This window comes from Pseudorasbora parva, chromosome 2, assembly GCF_024679245.1.
Source record: "Pseudorasbora parva isolate DD20220531a chromosome 2, ASM2467924v1, whole genome shotgun sequence".
Classification (NCBI taxonomy): domain Eukaryota; kingdom Metazoa; phylum Chordata; class Actinopteri; order Cypriniformes; family Gobionidae; genus Pseudorasbora; species Pseudorasbora parva.
The window spans coordinates 46,554,941-46,580,088 of NC_090173.1; the positions used below are offsets into that span (position 1 = coordinate 46,554,941).

Genomic DNA, 25,148 nt, shown 5'->3' on the forward strand with positions numbered 1-25,148 from the left:
ATGAAGTGCTGGGTTGGTTGAGAAAACAAGTAATTCTGTCTTTGCAAGATTGAGTTAAAGGTGATTCTCCTTCATCCAGTCAGAAATGTCTGTCAGACAGGCAGCAATACGAACACTAACTGTAGGATCATCTGGTTGAAATGAGAAGTAGAGTTGAGTGTCACCAGCATAGCAGTGATAGGAAAAGCCGTGTAACACACAAATGTTGACAGGCCACTAAATACAGTACATACTACAGAGACGGACGTCCTGCTGTTGCTGTTTCTCCTGTTCAATTTATTTCAGCCTCCGAATCTGATTCTAGATCATATCTGTATTAGCTGAATCTGATCGATAGCCATGGGTTTCTCCACGCTTGAGGACGTCACCGCTTTGTGCGCACTCGTGATTATTTAGCTCCGCCCACACGATACGCCTCCAGGTGCTCGTTTTTTTCCGGAAAGACTCGGTACAGCCTATATTTCTTTTATAAATATAATAAAACTGAAGACTTTTCGGAGATATGAAGGATGCAATACTACTCTATAGGTACTCAAGATAGACATGAGATTGACTGAAACTGAGTGTTTCACCCCCCCTTTAATAAAAAAATGTACCTGGGGTGCCCAAGCTTTCGATCCCCACTGTATATACAGGTTCATAATTAATGTGTATAATGCATAATGTATAATTAATTCTAAAGTGAAGATTATGGTAACCCAGTAGTAATGACTCGGTATTATTAAATCCTTCAGCAGGAACTCCTAATTATTTGGATCAGTATTCTAAAATGAAAAACATGATAATGCTCTAGTAATAACTGATGTGATTGTAAACTTTGACGATTTTTGTTAGGTTTTGGATAGTAATGACTGAAGAGTTACTACATACTTCTACTACTTCCTCCTTCGCTACTGTTTGGACGCTCTTGCTTACTGCTCCACGCTTTGCTCTATCGCTTCTATATTTTATCTCATAACTTCAACTTCAGCAAATCAATCACAGTGCTCAAACAACAAAGCTTGACTTTAATGATAAACTTGAGACTCTGGAGACTGGATTACTACAAAAAAGCGAACATTTTATCCGACCAGCCTCTCACTGCCATCAGCTTACATTCCGGAAGGGAAAACACAGCTGCCTACTATCGAAAGGATAAGAAAATGCCTCTTTCAGTTCAAGAATCTACTTGCTGCACAAACTGCCACAGACTTTCACAACGGATTGCATTTCTTGAAACAAAGTTGTTTGCGGAACTACGAAACCGGACGAATCACACAGCAGAGCTTCATCACGAACGTTCTCTTCACCATCACCATCACACAGCTGGTGAGTCCAATAAATTTAGTGCTACTTAACAGATAGAGAAACTGATCAACACATTAATCGATGGCACAAACAGGGGGCAAGACCCAAACTCACTCGAGACGTCAGATTGTCACGAGCTTCATATATTGCTGCAGTAGCATGCCCTACCCCAGACACAAGGACTGCAAACACTTGTTTCCAACCACCATCTATACATCTTGAAAACAGATTTGAAATGTTAAAGGGGGGGTGAAACACTCAGTTTCAGTCAATCTCATGTCAATCTTGAGTACCTATAGAGTAGTATTGCATCCTTCATATCGCCGAAAAGTCTTTAGTTTTATCATATTTATAAAAGAAATATAGGCTGTACCGAGTCTTTCCGGAAAAAACCGAGCGCCTGGAGGCGTATCGTGTGGGCGGAGCTAAAGAATGACAAGCGCGCAAAGCGGTGACGTCCTCAAGCGTGGAGAAACCCATCTATCTCAGCTAATACAGATAATGATCCACAATCAAATCTGAGGGAGAAATAAATTGAACAGGAGAAACGGCAACAGCAGGACGTCCGTCTCTGAGGTATGTAAGTTACTGTATTTAATGGCCTCTCCACATTTCTGTGTGTTTACTTGCAGTGTATGAGGACATGATTCGGTTTATGGACTATTGTATGCGACTAGACCTTAGAAGTAGCAAGCAAAACGGTTTTGCACGTCAGAATACTGTAACGTTATAGAGAGAACAACAATGGAGTAACCGTTAGCGCATTTGAATGACGAAGCACGCGATCGTGTCGTTTACTGATGTTTACTCATGCGACGGTAGCCAATAGCAGAGACATTTGAAGCAGTTTAAGTTAACTCACCGTCGAAGCTTTATCGCTGGGACCGCTCCGTCAGAAACACACTTCTTTGGTATGATTTGGTAAAGTCCTGTGACAGCAGTGGCGTCTAAATCCATTTTGAGACGCAACTGAAACGATGTTGTCAAGCTTCCCGTCATTTCTGCGTTCAAATCGGTTCAAATGCAGCGCTGCCTTCCCGGAATGCTGTGCTGAAGCGTTGAAGTCGCTTGATGTCACCCATAGGAATAAAGTGGAGCGCGGCGCCGTTCACGGACGACTGGATCTGCAGCTGAGAGACTGTTTACAGCGTGCTCTAGTCACGCGCGCGCGTGCGCACCCTACCGGGAGAAGAGCCCGTACGGCCCATACAAGGACCTTCCGCTCTTATTAACGTCAAATAGACCCATACTCGAAAAAAACTCGCCGAAACTTGTGAGAAACCGGAAGGAGTATTTTTGACACAGAAATACTCCATCAAACGTCCAACATTAGTTTTTGAAACTTTGTCTATGTTTAGGATGGGAATCCAAGTCTTTAACAGTGTAAAAAGCTCAGTATGCATGAAACAGCATTTCACCCCCCCTTTAATGAATGAGGGTGATGAATCCCAAATCGTGATGAATGTGATCGAACATAGATTAAATCAGCCCAGAACTAACACTAATGCTAACAGGCGCTCAAGGTCGAGCAGACAGCGGCCCTCAGCTCAGAATGTAGCCGAGCCAAGGATTCTGATAGTGGGTGACTCCACAGTCAGAAACATTAGCAGCAGGGATACAACTACATGCTGCCTTCCACAAGCAACCATTTCTGATGTAAACAGGGAAATTCAGAACATCCTAAAACATAAGACTGCAAATCGACTTATCATTCATGTAGGGAAGAACGATATTCAGAGAGAGCAGTCAGAACTCTGGGGGGATTTCAATGAACTTTTTGAAACGCTTAGCAAACTGAAAGTTCAGCCATTCATCAGTGGACCACTGCCAGCAAGAGGAACAAATAGATTCTCACGGTTGCTTGGGCTTAATAAATGGCTGCAAAAAACCTGCATGATGAATGGAGTGAATTTCATCGACAACTTTAATCTCTTCTGGAGTCAGAGACAATTGTTTACATCAAATGGCCTCCACCCAAACAAACTTGGTGCAAGAGTGTTAAAGGGCAATATTTATTTTTCCCTTCATCATCCTTCAGTTGTGTGTTTTAACCCACTCAACCTGATACAGAGTATGGACGACCACAGGACTTCATTTCAGCAGCTGAATGGACATGTGGCTGACACATCCCACAAGGACAATGATAAGACCACCCCGCCACAACAACAATTGCTCACGGACACACTCCCAGCTGAGCCCTGCCCACAGAGCTCACCACAGACAGACTGTGAAGCATTAGAACTGCTCCAAGATTCAGCACCCAAGGATGATTTTCTGGAAAATGGAAAGGGAAGCCAGGACAACATATTTCAGCTTCCGATAACACCAGAGCAACAGCCCCTCTCACCGGACATGTCATTCCACTCTCCAGCATCCCTGCATCTGAGCTTCTCTGAGAAAATGGAGGACTTAGTCTGATTCCAGCATGAACCATCACACTCGATCGCTGTGAGCCTCCAAATATCGACCAAAAATCGTCGAGCCCCACAACCACCAAAGCCTGTCAGCCCAGCTCGCCCCCTTGCCTCCTCCTGTGAGATTTCTTTGGTCACAACGCCAGGGCCCACACCCTCCTCCATCTGTTGTATCAAATGTTTACAAAACAAGGGGGAACCCAGTGTCTCTTTATTTATCTCTGTTCTGTTACGTGAAAGAAAGTCTAAGGCCTAGTCAGGCCGTTTAACAAACCAATATACAGGGAGTGCAGAATTATTAGGCAAACGAGTATTTTGACCACATCATACTCGTTATGCATGTTGTCTTACTCCAAGCTGTATAGGCTGGAAAGCCTACTACCAATTAAGCATATTAGGTGATGTGCATCTCTGTAATGACAAGGGGTGTGGTCTAATGACATCAACACCCTATATCAGGTGTGCATAATTATTAGGCAACTTCCTTTCCTTTGGCGAAATGGGTCAAAAGAAGGACTTGACAGGCTCAGAAAAGTCAAAAATAGTGAGATATATTGCAGAGGGATGCAGCAGTCTTAAAATAGCCAAGCTTCTGAAGCGTGATCATCGAACAATCAAGCGTTTCATTCAAAATAGTCAACAGGGTCGCAAGAAGCGTGTGGAAAAACCAAGGCGCAAAATAACTGCCTGTGAACTGAGAAAAGTCAAGCGTGCAGCTGCCAAGATGCCACTTGCCACCAGTTTGGCCATATTTCAGAGCTGCAACATCACTGGAGTGTCCAAAAGCACAAGGTGTGCAATACTCAGAGACATGGTCAAGGTAAGAAAGGCAGAAAGTCGACCACCACTAAACAAGACACACAAGCTGAAACGTCAAGACTGGGCCAAGAAATATCTCAAGACTGATTTAAGGTTTTATGGACTGATGAAATGAGAGTGAGTCTTGATGGGCCAGATGGATGGGTCCGTGGCTGGATTGGTAAAGGGCAGAGAGCTCCAGTCCGACTCAGATGCCAGCAAGGTGGAGGTGGAGTACTGGTTTGGGCTGGTATCATCAAAGATGAGCTTGTGGGGCCTTTTCGGGTTGAGGATGGAGTCAAACTCAACTCCCAGTCCTACTGCCAGTTTCTGGAAGACACCTTCTTCAAGCAGTGGTACAGGAAGAAGTCTGCATCCTTCAAGAAAAACATGATTTTCATGCAGGACAATGCTCCATCACACGTGCCCAAGTACTCCACGGCGTGGCTGGCAAGAAAGGGTATAAAAGAAGAAAATCTAATGATATGGCCTCCTTGTTCACCTGATCTGAACCCCATTGAGAACCTGTGGTCCATCATCAAATGTGCGATTTACAAGGAGGGAAAACAGTACACCTCTCTGAACAGTGTCTGGGAGGCTGTGGTTGCTGCTGCACGCAATGTTGATGGTGAACAGATCAAAACACTGACAGAATCAATGGATGGCAGGCTTTTGAGTGTCCTTGCAAAGAAAGGTGGCTATATTGGTCACTGATTTGTTTTTGTTTGGTTTTTGAATGTCAGAAATGTATATTGGTGAATGTTGAGATGTTATATTGGTTTCACTGGTAAAAATAAATAATTGAAATGGGTATAAATTTGTTTTTTGTTAAGTTGCCTAATAATTATGCACAGTAATAGTCACCTGCACACACAGATATCCCCCTAAAATAGCTAAAACTAAAAACTAAAACTTCCAAAAATATTCAGCTTTGATATTAATTTTTTTAATATAATGAGTTTTTTGTGTTCATTGAGAACATGGTTGTTGTTCAATAATAAAATTAATCCTCAAAAATACAACTTTTAATAATTTATTATTAAAATAATAATTTTAATAATAATAATTCTTAATAATTCTGCACTCCCTGTAATCTGCTGCCTGTTACTTGTCAAAATAGGATTCATGTGGAGAAAAAAATTATTACTGTTAAGTTAGTGCTTTTAAACATCCATTAATTTAAGAACAAATCATTTCTAGTCAATGGCTTAATAACCACTAACAACCTAAATTTTTTGCTTCTAAATGAAACGTGGCTAGACGAAAACTGTAGTGCAACAGTCCTCTATGAAACAGCCACCCCTAACTTTACTTTTATGAGTGTCTGCAGAGCTGTTAGGAGAGGTGGAGGTGTTGTTGCTCTTTTTAAAGATTTCTATCAATGTAAGCAAGTATCATTTGGTGGCTATTTGTCTCTAGAATATCTGGGTATTGTGTTAAATGGTTCTCCACGCATCCTGCTTATCATTATTTACAGGCCTCCCGCCTCCGAAATACTCTGCAGGCTTTACTGAGGAATTTACAGAACTGTTATCAACAATTTCCTGAGAGTTTGACTGTTTTGCTATTGCTGGGGATTTTACATTTAATCATTTACATTTAATCATTTAGCAGACGCTTTTATCCAAAGCGACTTACAAAAAAGGGTAGAGCAATAGAAGCAACGAAACAAACAAGGCCAACAACCTGTAAGAGCTGTAAGAAATCTCAATTAATTAGCACAGTACACAACATTTTTTTTTTTTTATAGCCAGCTACAACAAATACTCACGTACGGAAAATACAGAACACTGGATTTTTATAGCTATGATAACAACCCATTAGGACTAAGGCTGATGCCCCAACTGTTGTCGTTAATGCGGATTCAGTGGCCCAATGGGTTGGTTTTGTATGGCATTCTAGCTAAACGCGCAGCAATAGCCATCGACAGCAAAAACTCACGTACGCAAAATACAGAAGACTGGATTTTGGTAGCTATGATAACTATGTAACATACCCGCCTGAAGGCACAAATCCGGATGAGAGACGTAGATATGATCCAGGAGTGTGCGCTTTTTGGTCGTTGCTGTGGTGATCAGTAAGTGCTCTTCTGTATTGGTCAAGTGCAATAGGAAAAGTGTAATTGGAAAAGATGTGTCTTAAGATGTTTTTTAAAAATGTCTACAGACTCGGCAGCACGAATTGAGATCGGCAGGTCATTCCACCAGGTGGGAGCGGTCCAGGAAAATGTCTGTGAGAGCGATTTCATGCCTCTTTGGGATGGAACCACGAGGCGCCGCTCATTCGCAGAACGCAAGCTTCTGGAGGGTGTGTGAGTCTGAACAAGTGAGGTTAGGTATATTGGTGCAGAGCCAGTGGTTGTTTTGTAGGCGAGAACTAGTGCCTTGAATTTGATGCGAGCAGCCATTGGCAACCAGTGCAGTTTGATGAAGAGAGGCGTAACATGCGTTCTCTTCGGCTCACTAAAGACCACTCTTGCCGCTGCATTCTGGATCAGCTGCAAGGGTTTGATAGTGCATGCTGGAAGCCCAGCCAGAAGAGTATTACAATAGTCCAGTCTGGAGAGAACAAGAGCTTGAACCAGGAGTTGTGCAGCCTGTTCTGATAGGAAGGGTCTAATCTTTCTAATGTTGTATAAAGCAAATCTGCAGGACCGGGCTGTTGCAGTAATGTGGTCAGTGAAGTTTAACTGGTCATCAATCACAACTCCAAGGTTCCTGGCTGTCCTTGATGGAGTTATGGTGGATGAACCAAGCTGAATGGAGAAATTTTGATGAAGTGCTGGGTTGGTTGAGAAAACAAGTAATTCTGTCTTTGCAAGATTGAGTTTAAGATGATGCTCTTTCATCCAGTCAGAAATGTCTGTCAGACAGGCAGCGATACGAACACTAACTGTAGGATCATCTGGTTGAAATGAGAAGTAGAGTTGAGTGTCATCAGCATAGCAGTGATAGGAAAAGCCATGTTTCTGAATGACGGAACCTAATGATGACATGTAGATGGAGAAAAGAAGTGGTCCAAGGACTGAGCCCTGGGGAACCCCAGTAGCTAGATGAGTGTGACTTAGACACTACACCTCTCCATGACACCCTGTAGGACCTACCAGAGAGGTAAGACCTGAACCACTGGAGGGCAGTTCCTGAGATCCCTGTCTTCTTAAGTGTTGACAGGAGGATCTGGTGGTTAACTGTGTCAAAAGCAGCAGACAGATCCAGCAGAATGAGAACCGAGGATTTGGAAGCTGCTTTTGCCAGTCTCAGTGCCTCAGTTACCGAGAGCAAGGCAGTCTCAGTCGAATGGCCGCTTTTGAAGCCGGATTGGTTGTTGTCTAGGAGGTTGTCCCTTTCAAGAAACATAGAGAGTTGATTGAACACAACTCGCTCAAGGGTCTTTGCAATGAAAGGCAGAAGGGATACCGGTCGGTAGTTTTCTAAAAGTGCTGGATTCAGAGCGGGTTTCCTAAGCAGTGGGGTTACCCGAGCCTGCTTAAATGCTGTGGGAAAGGTTCCCGTGTGAAGAGAAGTGTTGACAATGTGAGTGAGTGCAGGAGTGATTGAAGAAGAAATGGCCTGAAGGAGGTGAGTGGGTATAGGATCAAGTGGACATGTAGTAGGGTGATTTGAAAGGATGAGTTTATAAATATCTGCCTCGGAGAGCGGAGAGAAGGATGGAAGCGTGTTCGTGTTAGTTGTTGAGATGTGCTTGTCAGTTTGTGATGAGGAGAACTGTTTGCTGATGAGGGATGTTTTGTATGTGAAAAATGATGCAAAGTCATCAGCTGTAAGAGTTGATGAAGGAGGGGGAGGAGGAGGACAAAGGAGAGAGGAGAATGTTTTAAAGAGTTTGCGAGAGTCAGAGCATTTGTTGATTTTGTTGTGGTAGTATGTTGTTTTAGCAGTGGAGACATTTGTAGAGAAAGAAGAGAGAAGAGACTGATACAAGGTAAGGTCAGTATAGTTTTTAGATTTCCGCCATTTCCTCTCTGCCGCCCTGAGTCCAGAGCGATGTTCACGGAGAACATCAGACAGCCAGGGGGCAGATGGGGTGGGGCGGGCTGGTCTGGATGAAAGGGGGCAAAAACTGTCTAAGGAGGATGTTAGAGTGGAGCAAAGTGTGTCGGTAGCACTGTTAGTGTCCAGTGCTGAGAACTGAGCAGGTGGAGGGAGTGAAGATGAAACCATAGTGGATAGGCGAGAGGGAGAGAGTGAGCGTAGATTACGCCGAAAGGTAATCTGTGTAGGAGTGAGTGTTGTATCAGGAGTCAGTATGAGGTTAAGAGTGATGAGAAAGTGGTCTGAGGTGTGTAATGGAGTAACTAAAGTGTTGTCCGTGGAGCAGTTGCGTGTGTATACAAGGTCTAATTGGTTACCTGATCTGTGAGTAGCCGTAGTAGATACTAACTTAAGGTCAAATGAAGTCAGTAGCGTGCTGAAGTCTGCAGCTAGGTGTTTATCAAGATGGATGTTGAAGTCACCAAGCAGAATCAGTGGAGTGCCATCCTCAGGGAAGCTAGAAATTAACACATCCAACTCCTCCACAAAGTTACCGAGGTGACCTGGAGGACGATAGACCACTACCACATGGATTTTAACAGGGTGAGTAATAGTGATTGAGTGCGATTCAAATGAACTGGCCGGTAGAGATGGTAATGGATCAAATTTCCAATCATTTGAGATAAGCAAACCAGTACCCCCACCCCTCCCAATAGGCCGAGGAGTGTGTGAAAAAGTTAAATTGGTTGAGAGGGCTGCAGGAGTGGCAGTGTCCTCTGGTTTGATCCAGGTCTCAGTTAGGGCCATGAGGCTGAGCTGAGAATGAGTCCCAATAGATGAAATAAAGTCTGCTTTGTTTACAGCCGACTGGCAATTCCAGAGACCAATTGGAATAGAGAGTAAAGTAGCAGAGGATGTTAGGATATAGCACAAATTATTAGGATTACGGCGTCTCGTGCGTACAGAGCGTGATTTACGAGTGCTAGTAGTTATAGCTGAGATTTGAAAGCACATGGTGAATACAGATCAGAGAAAAGGCCAGATCGGAATGAGAAAAGAACCAAACACAAATAATGAAAGGAAGATGATACTCAAGTGCCTTGTCGGGGTCCTTGCTCGCGAGGAGTTGCACAGGGAAGAGTTGAAGTCTTTACACTCGTCGGTCTTCACACAAGGAGGGCTTCACACTGCCGCTTCCGCTGCCGCGGACTATCACGCTATTTATACTCACCTGAGTATCGTTATTGAAAGCAGCTGGGAACGCCCCCAACAAACTCACTCCCAACGTGGCAATGACCAAACAAATGCTAACTCAACAAATGCTAACTCCCACACACCGCAAGAATACACCAAAACTACTAATACACACCACTGCACTACACAGACACACTTATCCAACAACAAATGAACAAACAATTAAAAATGAGAAAAGTTACAAACACTTACACAGTAGTTGTCTATCAGTCAATCAATGCTTCACCTCTAGCCAACTGCTAACAAACACACGAGGCTTTTAATACCTCGCTGGCCACGCCCCCAACAAACTCACTCCCAACGTGGCAATGACCAAACAAATGCTAACTCAACAAATGCTAACTCCCACACACACCGCAAGAATACACCAAAACTACTAATACACACCACTGCACTACACAGACACACTTATCCAACAACAAATGAACAAACAATTAAAAATGAGAAAAGTTACAAACACTTACACAGTAGTTGTCTATCAGTCAATCAATGCTTCACCTCTAGCTTCATTTTAACATTCACATAGACAATATTGAATCCAGTACAACAAAAGAGCTCATGACTGTTCTTAATACTTTTGATTTGACCCAGCATGTACATGGACCCACACACAATTGTGAACACACTCTAGATTTACTTATCAGTAAGAGTCTAAACATTTCATCGATTGTTATTAAGGATGTGGCACTGTCTGATCATTTCTGTATTTTCTTTGATATATCAATCTCTCTCAAACTCATTGAAGCTAGATCTACATCGCTAGCACCAAACATATCTGTAACTCTGTTGATTTTCTCCTTGACTCCTTTAACGCAAAAATACAGCATGTAATGATGATATTGTTCCTCTGAAAGTCAGGAAAAAGAGTAACAAACAAAAAGCACCTTGGAGAAACTCAACAGCAATGCAAATAATGAAAAGACGGATGCAGAAAATCGGAACGCATGTGGCGGAAGACAAAACTCGTAGTTACTCGTTACAATTATAACATCTATAAAGACACCCTTCATGCTTTCAATGTTGAACTAGGCAAAGCTAGACAGACCTTCTTCTCAAATATTATAAACAGACACATAAACAACACACACACTCTTTTTGCTACTGTAGACAGACTAACAAACCCCCCGAGTCACACTCCTAGTGAAATGCTCTCAGACAGTAAATGCAGTGAGTTTGCTTCGTACTTCTCAGAGAAAATCAATAATATGAGAAAGGCAATCAGCACATCCTTGAGTTGCTCTGGGGTCAGTCAGATCAGACCAAAACCTCAGAAGATTACTATGTCAGATTTTCAAGCTATTGACACTGTCTGATCATTTCTGTATTTTCTTTGGTACATCAATCTCTCCTGCCATTGAAGCTAGCTCTATATCACTAGCACCAAGCATATCTGCAGACTCTGTTGATTTTCTCCTTGACTCCTTTACTACAAAAGTACAGAGTGTAATTGATGATATTGCTCCTCTGAAAGTCAGGAAAAAGAGTAACAAACAAAAAGCACCTTGGAGAAACTCAACAGCAGTCCAAATAATGAAAAGACAATGCAGAAAATCGGAACGCATGTGGCGGAAGACAAAACTCATAGTCCATTATAACATCTATAAAGAGACCCTTTATGCTTTCAATGTTGAACTAGGCAAAGCTAGACAGACCTTCTTCTCAAATATTATAAACAGACACATAAACAACACGTGCACTCTTTTTGCTACTGTAGACAGACTAACAACCCCCCCGAGTCACACTCCTAGTGAAATGCTCTCAGACAGTAAATGCAGTGAGTTTGCTTCGTACTTCTCAGAGAAAATCAATAATAACAGAGAAGCAATCAGCACATCCTTGAGTTGCTCTGGGGTCAGTTAGATCGGGCCAAAACCTCAGAAGATTACTATGTCAGATTTTGAAGATATTGACAGCAACATTTTAGAAGAAACGGTACAGCATCTTAAAACATCAACCTGTGCCCTTGACACACTCCCCACTTCTTTTTTCAAAAGTGTATTTAACTGTTTGGAAGCAGATCTCCAAGAAGTGGTGAACTCCTCACTTCTCTATGGGACTTTTCCAAACTCCCTTAAAACCGCAATAGTTAAGCTTCTCCTGAAAAAGAGAAATCTGGATAACTTCATAAGCAACTACAGACCAATCTCAAATCTCCCCTTCATAGGCAAAATCATTGAAAAAGTTGTCTTCAGTCAGCTGAACAAATTCTTAAACTCGAATGGAATTTTTGACAATTTTCAATCTGGTTTCCGTCCACATCCCAGTACAGAGACAGCGCTCATAAAGATTATAAATGATATTCGCTTAAATACTGATACAGGCAAAACATCAATTCTGGTACAACTGGACCTCAGTGCTGCATTCAACACTGTTGACCACACCATACTTCTAGACAGGCTGGAAAACTGGGTCGGGCTTTCTGGGATGGTCCTCAAATGGTTCAGGTCATACTTAGAAGGGAGAGGTTATTATGTGAGTATAGGTGGCCATAAGTTTGAGTGGACACCATGACACGTGGAGTCCCACAAGGGTCAATTCTTGCACCACTCCTGTTTAACCTGTATATGCTGCAACTGAGCCAAATAATGAAAAAGAACAATATTGCTTACCACAGCTATGCTGATGACACCCAGCTCTACTTAGCACTGTCACCTAATGACTACAGCCCCATTGACTCCCTGTGCAAATTCATTGACGAAGTTAACAACTAGATGTGCCAAAAATATCTTCAGCTAAACAAAGACAAAACTGAAATCACTACATTTGGAAACAAAGATGAAATTCTCAAGGTGAACGCATATCTTGAGGCTAAAGGCCTGATAACAAAAAATCAAGTCAGGAATCTTGGTGTGATTTTGGAGTCAGACCTGAGTTTTAGTAGTCATGTCAAAGCAATTACTAAATCAGTAAGTAAGCACCCAGTCGTGATCACGTTCATTTGACTGCTTTAATTGTGAGAAACCCCCCTAAAACGTCTATCATAAAAAAATAATAGATTCCTAAGATTATATTATTAACAATAAAATAATGTATTTCCTTACCAATACAGTGATATGGAGCACGTTAAACCTGAGCTCAAGTCAACAGTGGCTGGCTGAACTGACTGATAGACAGGGGCCAGTTAGCAAATTTGGCCAGGATGTCGGGGTTACAATTATCTACAACGCCGTCATCTCCAGCAGCTGGAATGTGTTTACGGATGCCATAGCAACTCTCAACGGCCACCAGGACTTTACGGTTTTATAAAAGCTATTCATTTGTTGTAAAGTGTAATAATCATCTCAGAAAAAATTAATTCTAATGTCAGGCGCAGTTGAAGTAGTTAATGATTGTTTGCTTACATAGGCTTAGGGACAGTGTCATTATGCCAACATTATCTTCATAACTTCTTATGAAATAAAAAGTTTATCCCTCAGAAAAATGTAATTTCCTCTCTTGTCATGCTTGGTGCATGAGCGCGACGTGTGCTCTTCAGTGGTGAAGGCGCGCGCTGTGTACATCACATAGGACGCACACTCAAAAGTAATCCGGTCAGGTCATTAACATGGTGAAATGTTTCGTTTGATCGATTCATGAAAAGGTTTATCCACCCATCTCAAAACAATTACAATTTCATTCAGTTTGGGCATTTTTATTACAATTGATCAGGTGTTTATATGGAGCATTTTCTTTCAGATTGGACTTCTAAACTGATTACAGTGCTCCATGTAAACGCACCGACAGTAAAAAAAAATTGCGCTACATGGCACTTTAAAAACCGGATAGTTTATTTATAGTTCGATTACGGATATTTCACGTCATCTTCGAATGCATATCGAAAAGTGACAGCCCTTGTCCGTCACTGGCTTAGAGGAACAGTCGCGTGCAGTCCTACATCACCGGACTAATTTGCCTTATCTTCTCGGAACTTTATCGCGGTCGAAACGTAGACAGCTGCAGGTCTGGGGGGGAGAAAAGTTCCTGTAAAAAAGTTCCTGGTACAAATTGTTCCGGTGTCATGAAAAATCCTGTCCCCCTGTGAAATCTATGAACTTTTTTGATTTTTACTGTTTAAATTGTGTTAAAATAGTCTTTAATGTCTTACAAAGCATTTGTTTCATATACTAGTAGTAGTATATAACTGAAGCTATAAGTGCTTATATAAGTATATAATTCAGAACATGTTTTTGCTCCCATTATAGCAATCAATTAAATATTTTAAATAAATGTTTTGCGTGTGTACTTATCATGGCAATGAATTCATAGTTTATTAGTTTATTATTTAGTTATTTTTAAACAATTAATTGTCCAGAACCATGTATAACAACTTTTGATCAGGCATTTAAAACCGCTACCAGCGGACACGATTTCACAGGGGGACAGGATTTGTCATGACACCGGGTAATTTTGGTGGAAACGGGGCTTTGGTCTCCCATCCAGGTACTGACCAGGCTCAGCCCTGCTTAGCTTTAGTGGGAAAGAGCAAAGGAGAAAAGAGCACAGGCATAATAAGAGCAGAAAACATGACATTTGTGTGTGATTCAGATAATTTTGAATTCCTGATTCAGTTTTGAGCAATATAATTTTAAACTTGTTTAAATGTTTGACTCACGCTTATTATTTGTATTTCTATGACCACATTGTTTGTGATTCTGGGTAACTTTGCATTGATGTTTCAGTTTTGTGCGTTATATTTTTACGTGTTTTTAAAATTTGGATTCATGCTTATTATTTTTTTAATGCTTGACTGCAATACATTTGGCGGGAATCTGATCCCATACTACTGGATTAACATTACCTTCACTTTAAAATGAATTGTACATTATTCATGTTAATTTTGAACCTGTATATAATAGCAGTGGTGTAGTCTACGTGATACGTAGGTATACGCCATATACCCACTAGGAAAGGACAAGGATTTCCATATACCCACTAAAAAAAGCGTGAGGATAGGAATATTGTTTAGTGACAGAACTTTCATTCATAAATTCACCACGTCTGTGTTGCGAACACAGACTGTGGTTGCGATTGCGAATCACTAACGTTTTTGACTCTTTGAGTGTTTTCGGAAGCCTGCCCCTAAAGCTACAGCAGCTTTGCTTGACACTTCAGATGTAGCAGATGCACGGACGTTACAGAAAATCCAGTGCGACTCGCAATTTTGACCAATCCCCGCAACTTTTCTGCACTTTGATCAATTATTCGCTGCGTCCTGATTTTTACACGAGCACCGGTGCAGTCTGAGCGCGATGCACTGAAGCTCACTCGCTCATATCTGAGGTAAATCATTAACAACATTACCGCTTACATTACAGGTTTTATTGAACTAAATACATTGCAATCGGCCAAAACGAATACGCAGTTTACTTTTCTAAACAAAAGCGCTCCAAGTCCGTGTTTCTTCCGCACACTGTTCGTGTGAATCGCGCCGCAGTTCTGCACACGCACAAAATACCGGCAGTTCAATGGGGGACGCGCATCTCTTAAAGGGGCCACGCTATATTCCTCCTCCAGGTATGGTGTAGTTCTGGTGCGCTCCCAGGTCCGCATGACAGCTTTCACATTACCAATTTTTCATAAGAACTGTGCCCTGTTCTGAACTAAACTGCCAGTGTAAAAACTCATAAACTCAGAAGACAACAATCTTCAAGATACTGTAAAGCTCCCATGTATAACGGATTGGCACCTCAAAATAATGTGTGTGTGAGAGTTTGGGGGGGGGGGGGTCACAGTATACTCACTACAAAAATCTAGATTACACCACTGTATAGTAGTACCAAGCAATCCTGTCGAAGTTATGAAAAAATGTGTAGCTATTGATTAGCTAATAGTGAACTACCACATTCAAATAAGCTTACTAATATTTCTTACTAATTTGTTAATCAGAGTTTCAGAGTTACATTACAGTCCTAGGTTTGAAAAGGCAGGATATTGCAGCACAAAACCCTGAAATGTGTCAAACATAATATGCTCAGGAACAACCATTATATACATGGTTTAAAACAAGCTAAAAATCAAATAAAATCACATAATTCTGACATATCATCAATAACTTCTGTGAGATAGTACAGTACAAATAAAAAAATAAAATAAAAAAAAAAGACAGAAATGGACTTCATACAATCAAACACCTAAAGAGTTATATGTAAACCATTTTAAGAGCATGTGGTATTAAAAAAAGTGTACATCTTTTTGTTTTACTCCTGGGCATGACAAATTTCCTGTGCTGCTGCAATTGATAACTGGATGATGGAGCCACCGACAGGAAGCAGTGCAGTGGTGATGAACTGTCCTTAATTGATTTAGTAAACGTATGTAATGTGGCTTCATCACGTCTCTCACTCAGTGACGGGAGTCTTGAAGTTGGAATACCTATTATCCAACAGCAACGTTTTTGAACCCTCTCTAACTCATCAGAGAGACCTTTAGGTAGTCCACCCCATACTAGGCTAGCGTACTCCAGAACTGGTGATGAATTAAGAAATCAACTTTCCCCTGAGCTTTTGATATCTAAAAGGTCATGATAATATATACGATTATCCAGTAAGTTTTAGAGCTGAAAACTTACTTGTTAGTCAAAGAAAAACTTTTATAGACACCAGGCCCAGAAAACGATCGTGTGCTTCAACCTGACATTTAGTGGTGAAGCACCGCCTCTACAGAATAATAAGCATGTGTAGTTCAGTAGCCCCGCCCATCTACTCATCGGATCATGCTAGCCAGCAGCGGTAAACACGTCGAAGAAGATCGCAAGATATTGTGGAAGAACACAGTCGCTGCATACGCTTTCTTCGGATCACAATAGTAGGAATGTCTGATACTTCATTTATTTTTAATGACGTTCTAGCTCACGTGGGGAAGACCATACGCGTGTTCACTTCATTTCACTGCGGAATCATTTGTAAACAAGCGTCATGTCACGCTGGATTTGTAGACACAAGGTTGTGCATTGTATATTGGATCCGACAGGAATCGTGCAACAAACTTATGTGAGTAAAATGTCTTTTTTAAAAGTAATATTAGTCCCAGGGCTGTGTGTTTTCTAGATAGGCTACAAAAATGTACACCTGTCAGCAGAAATTCCTTTCTTGATCAGGGTGCGTGTGTGTGTGTGTGTGTGTGTGTGTGTGTGTGTGTGTGTGTGTGTGTGTGTGTGTGTGTGTGTGTGTGTGTGTGTGTGTGTGCGCGCGCTTGCGTTTATATCCACAGATCGTGCGGGCCATGTAATAAAGAAATAATATTCCAATCAGTCGCGGGTGGATGAGAAATAACTAATTGTGTTTGTTTGATAAAGACGTTTACGAGCTCTGCAAGAGAATCATTCTGGTTGTTGCTTTCAAATCAATCCCTCATTCATGTGAATGAACTGACAGCAGAGCTGAAGCTCATTAAATATTCAAATCTTATCCAATCCTAGCCATGGGCATTTACTTCCTAGTCTCCAGTGCGTCACGCCCATCAAAACCCAGCGTTCAGAAGAGAGCCTCAAAACCAGTGTAGAAAATAGCCTATTACTTATTAGTTATGATGTTTTTGAATGTAAAAACCACACAAACGTCATTAGTTGACCTCAGACAACAGTATACAAATTTTTAAAAAGCTACTTAATGACACCTATAAAACATCACAAGGGAGACCTGCTTTTGTAGCAACACAAAGATAACAGATTCTAGGACGTACTTTCATAATCGTGGACTTAATGTGGGCGTCCCATGACAGATTGGAAGAGATATGAACTTCAAGCAGTTTAAAGGTGGAAACTCTACTAAATAATTACATGTCCTGAAATAACAGGGGAAGAAGGACAGGGAATATTTTCCTCGTTCCTAGCACTAATGACCATGTCCACTGTCTTAGTTCCATTCATTGCCAATGTAAATCCCTGTCCCCATTCCGACACTGAATACAAGGCCTTCTGGGTTAGCCCAGGAAGAGATCCCATTAGAAGCTCAGTGATTGTTAGATCATCAGCATATTTCACTGGAATTACTGAAGGAGGCAGATGTGGATCCAAGCTGTTAATGCAGATGACAAAAAGCAGAGGGGATAGAAATCCCCCTGAGGAACACTAGCTGGAATCAGAGCCAGGGGTTTTAAAGTCAGTGAGGTCTCAAATCTGAGGTAGTTGGGGTGGGGGGTTCAGGGGAATAGTCCCCTGAGAAATGTTTTATTTTTCTGATCTACATATGTGCATTTTTAAGATGTTTGAAAGCCCCCAAAAAATTATAAAAAATGATATTCTATACTTTTATGAATTGAGAAACCATAAGAAAAGGGTGAACAAATGCAGAGAGAGATGTTCAGAAAGTATTAATTATGTTAATTTGAACTATGTTTTATAGTTGTATTTCTGTATTTCTGTATTTTACAATGTGTTTATTGTCAAACTCAAAAAATGCGTTTTTTTTTTATTTTATTTGAATTTTTATTGACAAAGTATTTTTTTTTCTATTATATCAGATAACATTTGAATCTTTCATATGCTCATGTTACACTGTACCTCACCTATGGGGCATGTTGTCACATTTCACTTCCATTCTTTCAGGGTAAATCAAGAAAAAGCATACACTGTATTAATGAAACAAAACCACATAATTGTACTAGACATGTGAAATGAGTAATGTGGGGAAAAAATAATACTCTGAACCCCAAGTGGATTTACACAAACTGAGAAAGTCAAAAAGTGTTAGGTTGTGCCCCGCTCTCCCCTACACATTCTACCTAATCTGATGAAATCAGGTTCATTAATATTTCTTTTCCCCTCACATTGACAAAATATGTGTGCTACATTAGAACAAATTACATTAGTTACTTGAATCACTTGAATTATAAGCCTATTTTTAATTTAAAAAATGGCAAAATTAGACATTTTTATCAGTTGACCTTATTATTTTTGTCGGTTAAACATTTATATTCTAAAATAGCTGTCAAATATGAAATGTTAAGTTTAGCTATACGTGCACTCACACTTTATGTCCGTTTACAGAAGTGTTGAGCTGAAATTCACGCTAAGCATCTTCTGTGAAGATAAAGCCCGCCTACTTTGATTGATTTGATTGGTCATCTCAAGTGTAATATTTTGATGGTTTGATAAACCGCTGAGGCAGCTCCGATGAGAAGTTCTTTGTGCTGTGCTTTATACTTTCAACAATAAAGTAGTGTTAATACTATATTAGGCATTTATTTCACAACATTTATTATATTCATCTCAGGAAAATACTGAGGTCCAGACCTCCTGACCTCATAGCTGTCTACGGCCATGGCTGGAATTAAATAAGAGTTAGAATAATAGTTGCATTACTCATTTGTTCCTGTGTAGTTATTCATTAATGATGGATCAGTATTCTAAAGTGTTACCATTCTTTCCTTTCACTTCATCTGTTGTTTTATAATAAAGGAGACTTAAAGTAGCATGTAAAGACACAAATACAGTGTTTTTGACTGTTTATCATTGTCAGAGTTGTGTGATATGTCTGTTTATACTAATTTTTCATCTGGAAACAGGTTTGAAAATGTGAATATCAGTCTTGCAGTCCAGTTTGTCGTTCGACTCTTCATTAAAGCAGCGGAGACTGAGACACCGACAGGAGAGCAGATGCTGAAACTGTTAACATCAGTCTGCACCTACAGCTCTTTTCCTTCTGAAAGGACTGACAGAATTAAACAGAGTGATTTCCTGCTGGATCTTTGCTCACATCTGAAGAACTATGAGACTCAAACAGGCAGGAGTTTCCCTCCAGCATTACAGTCAGTTTTCCAGTTACCTGATGTCTGGATCATAGATCTCTCAGAGAGAAAGACCTCCGTCCTCCTGGAAGTGCTGAAACTACAAACAGTGAAGAAACCAGTAGAGCTGAGAGGATGTTCAGAGGAAGAGAGTGAAATGAAGAGTTTCCTTCAGTGTCTGCCCTACATCTCACGGCTGAGGTGAGATATTGTACAGCATCTTACTTAACATGCTTTAAAAAAATGGAGTAGGTATTTGTGTATTAAATGGATCATTTAAAAATAATTGTTTTGTATTGATTTCTGGATGCAGAAATGTGTATATTTGATTAAAAAGTCACAGAGAAGCTGCAAAACAGTCAGTAAATGTAAACTGGTTAAAAAAACTCATATGATATTTTATTTGGACCTTGGAAAAAAGTGAAATAAATGTCATTAGGTTATGTCCTCTTATATAAATGATGCTGTTATATTCCTTCTTATCAGATTAATTGTTTTTGTTTGTATAGTTGTTTTATAATGCTGTGTTATCATAAATTATTGATATTTTTGGTTCTCTGTATTTGATCAGGTTTTGGGGTGTGGGTGATAATGAAGATCTAAGAATGTCATCAGTAAGGTTCCTGCTGAAGCTCAGTGTTGCTGCAGAAGAAAATGACAGAGTTAAAGGAACAAGATTCTCTATTCTGCTGTCATCTGTGTGCAGTTACGAAACCTTCCCTTTTGATGAAGACTGGGATGAATATAGTGCTTATTATCAGAGTGATTTCCTGCTGGATCTTTGCTCACATCTGAAGAGCTATGAGACTCAAACAGGCAGGAGTTTCCTTCCAGCATTACAGTCAGTTTTTCTGTCACCTGATGTCTGGATCATAGATCTCTCAGAGAGAAAGACCTCTGTCCTCCTGGAAGTGCTGAAACTACAAACAGTGAAGAAACCAGTAGAGCTGAGAGGATGTTCAGAGGAAGAGAGTGAAATGAAGAGTTTCCTTCAGTGTCTGCCCTACATCTCACGGCTGAGGTACCTGAACTTTTGGATAGTCACTTACAGCCTTATCAATTAAAATTGTTTTAATGTATTTTAGATTTGTATATGTAGCAGATATTTGTCATTTAAATCTTCTTTATTTTGTACATTTATTAGTTTTTAAGTAAATTGTCTTTTATTGTTTCCTTTAATTCACTTCATCAGTTGTGTTTATAACAAAGAAGACTTAAAGTAGCATGTAAAGACACAAATACAGTGTTTTTGACTGTTTATCATTGTCAGAGTTGTGTGATATGTCTGTTTATACTCATTTTTCATCTGGAAACAGGTTTGAAAATGTGAATATCAGTCTTGCAGTCCAGTTTGTCGTTCGACTCTTCATTAAAGCAGCGGAGACTGAGACACCGACAGGAGAGCAGATGCTGAAACTGTTAACATCAGTCTGCACCTACAGCTCTTTTTCTTCTGAAAGGACTGACAGAATTAAACAGAGTGATTTCCTGCTGGATCTTTGCTCACATCTGAAGAACTATGAGACTCAAACAGGCTGGAGTTTCCCTCCAGCATTACAGTCAGTTTTTCTGTCACCTGATGTCTGGATCATAGATCTCTCACAGAGAAAGACCTCTGTCCTCCTGGAAGTGCTGAAACTACAAACAGTGAAGAAACCAGTAGAGCTGAGAGGATGTTCAGAGGAAGAGAGTCAAATGAAGAGTTTCCTTCAGTGTCTGCCCTACATCTCACGGCTGAGGTACCTGAACTTTTGGATAGTCACTTACAACCTTATCAATTAAAATTGTTTTATTGTATTTTAGATTTGTGTATGTAGCAGATATTTGTCATTTAAATCTTCTTTATTTTGTACATTTATTAGTTTTTAAGTAAATTTTCTTTATTGTTTCCTTTAAATCACTTCATCAGTTGTGTTTATAACAAAGCAGACTTAAAGTAGCATGTAAAGACACAAATACAGTGTTTTTGACTGTTTATCATTGTCAGAGTTGTGTGATATGTCTGTTTATACTCATTTTTCATCTGGAAACAGGTTTGAAAATGTGAATATCAGTCTTGCAGTCCAGTTTGTCGTTCGACTCTTCATTAAAGCAGCGGAGACTGAGACACCGACAGGAGAGCAGATGCTGAAACTGTTAACATCAGTCTGCACCTACAGCTCTTTTCCTTCTGAAAGGACTGACAGAATTAAACAGAGTGATTTCCTGCTGGATCTTTGCTCACATCTGAAGAACTATGAGACTCAAACAGGCTGGAGTTTCCCTCCAGCATTACAGTCAGTTTTTCTGTCACCTGATGTCTGGATCATAGATCTCTCAGAGAGAAAGACCTCTGTCCTCCTGGAAGTGCTGAAACTACAAACAGTGAAGAAACCAGTAGAGCTGAGAGGATGTTCAGAGGAAGAGAGTGAAATGAAGAGTTTCCTTCAGTGTCTGCCCTACATCTCACAGCTGAGGTGAGATATTGTACAGCCTCTTACTTAACATGCTTTAAAAAAATGGAGTAGGTATTTGTGTATTAAATGGATCATTTAAAAATAATTGTTTTGTATTGATTTCTGGATGCAGAAATGTGTAAATTTGATTAAAAAGTCACAGAGAAGCTGCAAAACAGTCAGTAAATGTAAACTGGTTAAAAAAACTCATATAACATTTTATTTGGACCTTGGAAAAAAAGTGAAATAAATGTCATTAGGTTATGTCCTCTTATATAAATATTGCTGTTATATTCCTTCTTATCAGATTAATTGTTTTTGTTTGTATAGTTGTTTTATAATGCTGTGTTATCATAAATTATTGATATTTTTGGTTCTCTGTATTTGATCAGGTTTTGGGGTGTGGGTGATAATGAAGATCTAAGAATGTCATCAGTAAGGTTCCTGCTGAAGCTCAGTGTTGCTGCAGAAGAAAATGACAGAGTTAAAGGAACAAGATTCTCTATTCTGCTGTCATCTGTGTGCAGTTACGTAACCTTCCCTTTTGATGAAGACTGGGATGAATATAGTGCTTATTATCAGAGTGATTTCCTGCTGGATCTTTGCTCACATCTGAAGAGCTATGAGACTCAAACAGGCAGGAGTTTCCTTCCAGCATTACAGTCAGTTTTCCAGTTACCTGATGTCTGGATCATAGATCTCTCACGGAGAAAGACCTCCGTCCTCCTGGAAGTGCTGAAACTACAAACAGTGAAGAAACCAGTAGAGCTGAGAGGATGTTCAGAGGAAGAGAGTGAAATGAAGAGTTTCCTTCAGTGTCTGCCCTACATCTCACAGCTGAGGTGAGATATTGTACAGCCTCTTACTTAACATGCTTTAAAAAAAAATGGAGTAGGTATTTGTGTATTAAATGGATCATTTAAAAATAATTGTTTTGTATTGATTTCTGGATGCAGAAATGTGTATATTTGATTGAAAAGTCACAGAGAAGCTGGAAAACAGTCAGTAAATGTAAACTGACTCGTTAAAAAAACCCTCAAATAATATTTTATTTGGACCTTGGAAAAAAGTGAAATAAATGTCATTAGGTTATGTCCTCTTATATAAATGATGCTGTTATATTCCTTCTTATCAGATTAATTGTTTTTGTTTGTATAGTTGTTTTATAATGCTGTGTTATCATAAATTATTGAGATTTTTGGTTCTCTGTATTTGATCAGGTTTTGGGGTGTGGGTGATAATGAAGATCTAAGAATGTCATCAGTAAGGTTCCTGCTGAAGCTCAGTGTTGCTGCAGAAGAAAATGACAGAGTTAAAGGAACAAGATTCTCTATTCTGCTGTCATCTGTGTGCAGTTACGTAACCTTCCATTTTGATGAAGACTGGGATGAATATAGTGCTTATTATCAGAGTGATTTCCTGCTGGATCTTTGCACACATCTGAAGAGCTATGAGACTCAAACAGGCAGGAGTTTCCTTCCAGCATTACAGTCAGTTTTTCTGTCACCTGATGTCTGGATCATAGATCTCTCACAGAGAAAGACCTCTGTCCTCCTGGAAGTGCTGAAACTACAAACAGAGAAGAAACCAGTAGAGCTGAGAGGATGTTCAGAGGAAGAGAGTGAAATGAAGAGTTTCCTTCAGTGTCTGCCCTACATCTCACAGCTGAGGTACCTGAACTTTTGGATAGTCACTTACAGCCTTATCAATTAAAATTGTTTTATTGTATTTTAGATTTGTATATGTAGCAGATATTTGTCATTTAAATCTTCTTTATTTTGTACATTTATTAGTTTTTAAGTAAATTGTCTTTATTGTTTCCTTTAAATCACTTCATCAGTTGTGTTTATAACAAAGCAGACTTAAAGTAGCATGTAAAGACACAAATACAGTGTTTTTGACTGTTTATCATTGTCAGAGTTCTGTGATATGTCTGTTTATACTCATTTTTCATCTGGAAACAGGTTTGAAAATGTGAATATCAGTCTTGCAGTCCAGTTTGTCGTTCGACTCTTCATTAAAGCAGCGGAGACTGAGACACCGACAGGAGAGCAGATGCTGAAACTGTTAACATCAGTCTGCACCTACAGCTCTTTTCCTTCTGAAAGGACTGACAGAATTAAACAGAGTGATTTCCTGCTGGATCTTTGCTCACATCTGAAGAACTATGAGACTCAAACAGGCAGGAGTTTCCTTCCAGCATTACAGTCAGTTTTCCAGTCACCTGATGTCTGGATCATAGATCTCTCACAGAGAAAGACCTCCGTCCTCCTGGAAGTGCTGAAACTACAAACAGTGAAGAAACCAGTAAAGCTGAGAGGATGTTCAGAGGAAGAGAGTGAAATGAAGAGTCTCCTTCAGTGTCTGCCCTACATCTCACAGCTGAGGTGAGATATTGTACAGCCTCTTACTTAACATGCTTTAAAAAAAATGGAGTAGGTATTTGTGTATTAAATGGATCATTTAAAAATAATTGTTTTGTATTGATTTCTGGATGCAGAAATGTGTATATTTGATTGAAAAGTCACAGAGAAGCTGGAAAACAGTCAGTAAATGTAAACTGGTTAAAAAAACTCATATGATATTTTATTTGGACCTTGGAAAAAAGTGAAATAAATGTCATTAGGTTATGTCCTCTTATATAAATGATGCTGTTATATTCCTTCTTATCAGATTAATTGTTTTTGTTTGTATAGTTGTTTTATAATGCTGTGTTATCATAAATTAATGAGATTTTTGGTTCTCTGTATTTGATCAGGTTTTGGGGTGTGGGTGATAATGAAGATCTAAGAATGTCATCAGTAAGGTTCCTGCTGAAGCTCAGTGTTGCTGCAGAAGAAAATGACAGAGTTAAAGGAACAAGATTCTCTATTCTGCTGTCATCTGTGTGCAGTTACGAAACCTTCCCTTTTGATGAAGACTGGGATGAATATAGTGCTTATTATCAGAGTGATTTCCTGCTGGATCTTTGCTCACATCTGAAGAACTATGAGACTCAAACAGGCAGGAGTTTCCTTCCAGCATTACAGTCAGTTTTTCTGTCACCTGATGTCTGGATCATAGATCTCTCACGGAGAAAGACCTCTGTCCTCCTGGAAGTGCTGAAACTACAAACAGAGAAGAAACCAGTAGAGCTGAGAGGATGTTCAGAGGAAGAGAGTGAAATGAAGAGTCTCCTTCAGTGTCTGCCCTACATCTCACAGCTGAGGTACCTGAACTTTTGGATAGTCACTTACAGCCTTATCAATTAAAATTGTTTTATT

General features: G+C 40.0%; 1 protein-coding gene across 1 annotated transcript in view; it reads left to right on the forward strand.

Moving 5' to 3' along the window:
• The window catches only part of LOC137049057 (uncharacterized), a 109,442-nt gene that overhangs the window by 69,964 nt on the left and 14,330 nt on the right, over positions 1-25,148 (forward strand). The window contains exons 12-19 of the mRNA XM_067427450.1: positions 19,229-19,651; positions 20,022-20,471; positions 20,767-21,189; positions 21,484-21,906; positions 22,278-22,727; positions 23,106-23,555; positions 23,850-24,272; positions 24,644-25,093. Coding sequence (XP_067283551.1) covers positions 19,229-19,651; positions 20,022-20,471; positions 20,767-21,189; positions 21,484-21,906; positions 22,278-22,727; positions 23,106-23,555; positions 23,850-24,272; positions 24,644-25,093 — 3,492 coding nt within the window. The remainder of the gene's footprint in view (positions 1-19,228; positions 19,652-20,021; positions 20,472-20,766; positions 21,190-21,483; positions 21,907-22,277; positions 22,728-23,105; positions 23,556-23,849; positions 24,273-24,643; positions 25,094-25,148) is intronic.